The following is a 5,887-nucleotide window of genomic DNA, read 5'->3' on the forward strand; positions in this document are numbered from 1 at the left end:
AATCCGTGATGTGGGCAGCATCTCAAAAGATCTTTAAACCTCTCCCATGCATCGTACATGCTTTCATCATCAAACTGCATAAATGAAGATATGTCATTTCTAAGTTTAGCAGTTATAACGAGAGGAAAATACTTGATTAGACAATACACTCGCATCTATACATATGATATGATGTTATTCCTCTTATACTAATCTTACATCACTTCAACTTCTGTTTTCCTTCCTAAATGAGAGGAAGCAAAACCTAGCTTTCATCTTCTAGTCTAAAGGCAAAGACGGGAGCTTTCTAGAAAGTTACTTACTCATAAGAGAAAGATACTATAGGGAAGGGGGAACTTTTTATAGAGGAAGGGATTCGTGTACTGATTGCTTGCCTTAGCTTCCTTCTTATGCTTAAACTACATTCTATGATTGCCCTTCTGTCATTCTTATCAGCCCCTTTAGGATATTCTATTCCCTTCGCTCTATGAAATTCCATATGTCGGTGTACCTAGGTAATTCCCCTGCGTCTAGATCAGTGACGACCAAATTACTATAGTAGGAGGGCCTATCCCTCTGTTCGAACACAAATGGTTTCACTGTCGCTCCTTTAGGAAATTCTATCATGGAAGCTAATGTGGCCAGAGCATCTGGAAACTGATTTTGGGCTCTTGGGAAGAAAGTGTATGTGACTTTGTCAAAGAATTTTGCCAACTCCTCCAAGTACTCCTGATACGGCTTTAGCTTCTCATCCTTAGTCCTCCTTTTCCCTTGTGCTTGTGTAATCACTAAAGTAGAGTCCCTATGAATTTCTACTTCTTTAAGTCCCAGGTTAAGTAAAGCTTCCATTCCTCCGATGCATGCTTCATATTCTTCCACATTGTTTGTCACTGGGAAATGAAACTTCACTACAATGGCAAAATAAGCATCTTCATGAGCTACTAATACTATCCCAATTACATATCCCTTTTGACTAGTTGCGGCATCAGAATACATTTTCCACCCTCACTAAACATCTATCTCAAGAATTTCTTCATCTAGAAGATCAAAGTCTAGCTCCACCTTATCTTTTGTTGGAAATTTTGCAAAATACTCGGCAACTGCGCGTCCCTTGATGGATGGATTTTCTAGTAACATATTTCATGTCAAACTCAGATAGTACGATTAACCAGTGGGCCATTCTACCCGTTAAAGTAGGTCTCTCAAACAAATAATTCAACAAATCCATCCTAGAGATAATGATAACCTGGTTAGCTAGCATGTAATGACGTAACTTTTTCGTAACCCATAACAATGCCAAGCAAGTCTTTTCAATCACAAAATAATTCTCCTTATAAGCCAATGTCCTCTTACTTAAATAGTAAATAGGCTTCTCGATTCCCTCGTCATCTATTTGTGCTAACATACAACCCATTACCACTTCTATAATAGACAAGTACAGTAATAGAGGCTTTCTTAGTCGCGTCGGAATCAAAACTGGTGGGTTCATCAAACATTCTTTGATCTGTTTGAACGCTTGCTAGCACTTCTCATCTCACTTCCTGCCTTTTTCCTCCCAGCCAGATCCGCATTAGGGAATTCATCCCTAGAGGAAGGCAAAAAGAGACTTCTTTCTTTTTACTATGAAAGCCGACAACAAAGCAAGGATAGTCTATGACTTCTTGCCCTATCTCTTAAAGCTTCACTAGCGAAAACTATTAACTCTTTCATTTCTACGACCAACCGAGAGTCCCTGTGCTATGGCTCACGCTTGGAATAAGGGTTTTTTTCCTGATCTGCTTTAGCAAGGTTGTATTTTTCCTTATTGAGCCTTAAAGTACTTATTGCAATTGTAACCGTAGTCATAGAAATAAGAAACTTCTCTTTGACTTCAGCACTTAAACTTCACTTTCCAACTTCATGGGAGTAGGGGCTTTCACTAGAACTGAAACTCTATCTTATGTTCAACTCGGCTTCCTTAACATAAAGACTTTATGGGCTTACTTTGTAGGGCTCTCCACTCGTGCTACCCGAAAGGAAGTAGAAGTAACCTTTTCTCTAAGCTAAGCTCGCCAGCCATCAACCAAGCCTATCAAATCTGTCTCTTGCGCTCATATATAATCTTTGGCCTCTCTCTGCTTCTCGACTTTGCTGATCCTTCTTCCATTCCATATAAGGACCTTAATGTGGAACTATTGCTGTTTTCACATTCCCCTCGCATCTCAGCGCTGCCTTTGGTTTTTCATCTTGTGTAGCCCTTATTTGTTTTTTGTTGTTTGCCCTTTACTTTCCTCTTCCCCCCTCTTTTCAACATCTATGATATGTTCTGCATTTTGTTCACCCACTCTTTATTCAATGTGGTTAGAACCATGGGGGATCGTCCACCTTTAAAGTCATAACACCATCACCTGAACGCTCACTTTTATTGCTCTTCTCATGTTCACCTCTTCTCTTAGGATTAGTTGCCCTAAGGTTATCGTTTTGAGTCATTTGTTTATCACATAACAAGTGCCCCTCAGTCACTGCCATAGTTGACCCAGTCTCAACCCTCTCTTCCAAATCCTCGCTTATATGGGCCAAATCACTCTCCTCCCTCGTTAAACTCGCCCCTTGACTACACCCTTCTCGGCTTTGTGACGCAAATTAAACTATAAGCCCCTACAGATCACCGTTATAAGCGATATGTTTCAACCAATTAAACTATAAGCCCCTACAGATCTCTACATGCAATTTGCTCACTTCAAGAAGAGAGGACGGAAAGAGGGGGCCTCTGTTGTATCTACTTCTTACTCTTCCCAGGAATGGAATGAAGAATTAAAAAAATTATTATCTTATTGTTTATAGATAGATTTAGAATATTAAGTAAAGGCAATGAATAGAAGGACTATTCCCAGTTAATAGGAAAGAGTATAGATGTAAAGAATTCAATTCACACGCGGCCACCAGCTTTCTAAAAATAAGAGCCCCTATCTGCACATATATAAAAATATCAGCTTTGCTTTGCATTTCTTTCAGGCATCCGCCACTCTCAATTCGAACATCCAGGATTTGAATTGATGATATATCTACTTTAAATTAGAATAATGCGACTCAAATGGGTGGAGGCTCTCTATTTGCTTGCAATGCTGGCTGTTTGCCTTTCGGAAAGGTTTCGCCTATTTAATTCAAAAGGCACTACTAAACTACTGTAGTACAGCTAGTGTTTGTTAGCAGTACAACAGAATTCTATTCACCCCGAAAGCCCTTCATTTGCAAGCCCTACTGAAGTGAAGTACCAAAGGCGCTCCCAGTGACTTCCGTAACCCAATTCTTTAGTATTGAGTTTGAGATTGGTAGAGCGACCTTCAGTATTTTAATAGTAGTTGAATCACAAGCCCACTAATAGCTTTCTTCTAGTTTATTTTAACTTTTGTGTAGTTGACCCTATTGACTCAAGGTTAGACAAAAAATAGACTCATGTTCATAGGAACAGGGAACCTTTCTGTAGTGGATGTAGGCTTCAGTTGTTTTGGTACTTTTTCACCACTAGTTATTATTTCATTTAGTAGTAACTAGTTGTTCACCTAGTGTAGGCTTGCTCTGCCAAACATGTAGCTTAACGACTGAACTCATGGGCTACATAAGCTAGCCGATCACTTGATAGTGTTAGCCTTTGTCAACTGAAGTAGCATAGCACCAACTGATATCTGATAGAGCAGATAGATAGAGCACGATGTTGGGCCTCATTTGAGTCGGGTCGTCACGAACAAAACCGTTTATTTTTAATGTCATACTATAATAGTACCAAAAGGTGAACAACATTAGCACAACTATTAAGTATACTCTTTGATGTTGACTTTGTAAACTAATAGGCCTTAGTAACCTATCGGTTACTTTTGAATCAAAGTAGCGATAAAAGGGGGAAATAGCTCAGTCGGTTAAAGTGCTGGTCTGTCATGCCAGAAGTCGCAGGTTCGAACCCAGTTTTCCCGGCCCGATCATGCTAACCAAAAATGGAAGAAGTCAGAGTTGGAAAAGGATAAAGTTCTACAATCAGTGAGGGGTTCCTTTGAGTTCTTCATCGCGGGCCAGTCCCGAAATGATACCCTTCCCCTCGGATGATCATGAAAATAGCGAGAGGTTACAGCCCCCCACCCCTTATATACCATAACTCATCCAACATTCCATGTTCCAAAACAGATCTCGTTCAATGTCTTCCCTATGATGACTCCCCTCTAAGGTACCTGGCCTCTCAAATAGATGAGATCTCTATATAAAAGTTTTTTCATGTCAATGCCGATTGAACCAATCTTACTAGCTGCCAATTTCGGATGATGGTGCTCTATCGAAGGCAGTCGAACGAGCCGCGAAACCTGCTCTTGGATTGGCCACCCCCCATCGTCCTCAGATAAGGACCGGCCGGAAGGAGAGAGATTGAATCAAGGCTGAATCGGCCGAATCCACCTTAACTGCATTCAAAATAGGAGAGCAGGTGCCTACTTCCTCATTGTGGAGCAGGGCAGGTGAGAGCAACCGATATGATCTTTGGTCAATTCACGAATCAATCAGGCGAAAGTAAAGTCACCTTGATACTGAACCATATCGAGCCCTTCTGCTAAAAACAAAGAGCAGTAGGTCAGGCATTGTATTATAGGTTATTCGGAAGGGATCCATATAGTTTATTCATTTTTGGGCATAAAGATTGTTCCCCGGTATCACCTCAAGAGGCATGTGGGTGCTTCCTCCTATTGGGATAAGGGGAGTTCTATCTCCTTATCGCAGGAAGTTTTGAGGGAGATATGGACTACGATAAGACAGAGGAAGAATCTTCGGCGACTAGTAATTGCACCGAAGAATGTGGCGTGGCTTCACCGATCCGACCTAGAAGAGTCCTATCCGAGCCGAGCCCATTGTAAATGGGTTGAAGACGGATTAACAACTCTTGACACAGAAAGACTAAATTAGACATAAATAACTGACATAAGATTGACACTAACCATCTATAATTAACCTGATAAGTCTCCTTAGAGAAGAAGCAAGGATTAAATCTCTCAAAATGGACCGTACTCAATATCCCCGTCGGTCCTCTCCATCCATACCAGACACATGCACAGGCAAGGATCATGGAAGAGTAGGTTCAGGCGCAAGAAGAAATGAGAGGGGAGGAGGAGTTCACAATTGTTTCCTTATCAAGGGCTTTGTTAGAACTTGCACTTTTTTCCACTAGTTGTTGTTGAATATTTTCTTAGCCTTGGTTAGATGATGGGAGAACAACTGCCATATTCCTAGGCCCAATATCATGTCTAGCCTTCTTTGCCACTTCATCTTTATTCTTCTTTTGGTCAGGAACTTGAGAAGATCCAACATTCGAACTACCTGGGATAACCTCCAGACTAGTAGTGTAAAGCTCCATATTTTCCTAGGACAATACAACAAATTTGTTATGCATGGAAGTTAGCCCCTTCTTAGCATTGTAAACGGCCTTTCCATGATTTCTTCTATTTTTACGAGTAGCAATCATCCAAGGACCCACTACGGGATCAATTCACATATATGTGCTCCTAAAATCTCCTAAATCCTAGCTTTCGAAATTTCTGCTTCTACAACTCGAACCACCATCCTCTGGCCTGTAGACGATGAGTTAGCCTGCTCTAAACTCTTATGTGGGCACACCTATGACTAATGCCCAAACTAACCGAAATGGTTTGTAGGCCTCCATATTCAATGTGATACCAATGGTTATCCAGCCAAAAATGACCTGGCTTTAACAGATTAATCTCAATACAAACACAAGCAAAGCGGCCTCTAGTAGCCATGGCAGTTTTCCTATCAATCTTGATAAAAGTAACAAGACAAGAGGCTATCACCTATAACAAGTCATCATGGAGATATCAATCCAAGGTGTAGTAGGAATAGGTAATGGTGTATACAACCCATAGGGTTTAACCTT

At 40.8% G+C, this 5,887-nt stretch overlaps 1 protein-coding gene and 1 non-coding gene across 2 annotated transcripts; one reads left to right on the forward strand and one right to left on the reverse strand.

The window, feature by feature from the left end:
* On the forward strand, window positions 1-107 carry LOC125369694. Its single transcript, XR_007215370.1, has one exon. It is a non-coding gene; the product is annotated as a small nucleolar RNA R71 (small nucleolar RNA).
* A 343-nt stretch (window positions 108-450) lies between these two features.
* LOC125369568 lies at window positions 451-975 on the reverse strand. The gene has a single exon (XM_048372347.1). The coding sequence runs from the start codon at window positions 973-975 to the stop codon at window positions 451-453; it is 525 nt and encodes a 174-aa protein (XP_048228304.1).
* Between the last annotated feature and the right edge of the window lie 4,912 nt (window positions 976-5,887).

The sequence above is a fragment of the Ricinus communis genome, chromosome 3 (assembly GCF_019578655.1).
Source record: "Ricinus communis isolate WT05 ecotype wild-type chromosome 3, ASM1957865v1, whole genome shotgun sequence".
NCBI lineage: Eukaryota > Viridiplantae > Streptophyta > Magnoliopsida > Malpighiales > Euphorbiaceae > Ricinus > Ricinus communis.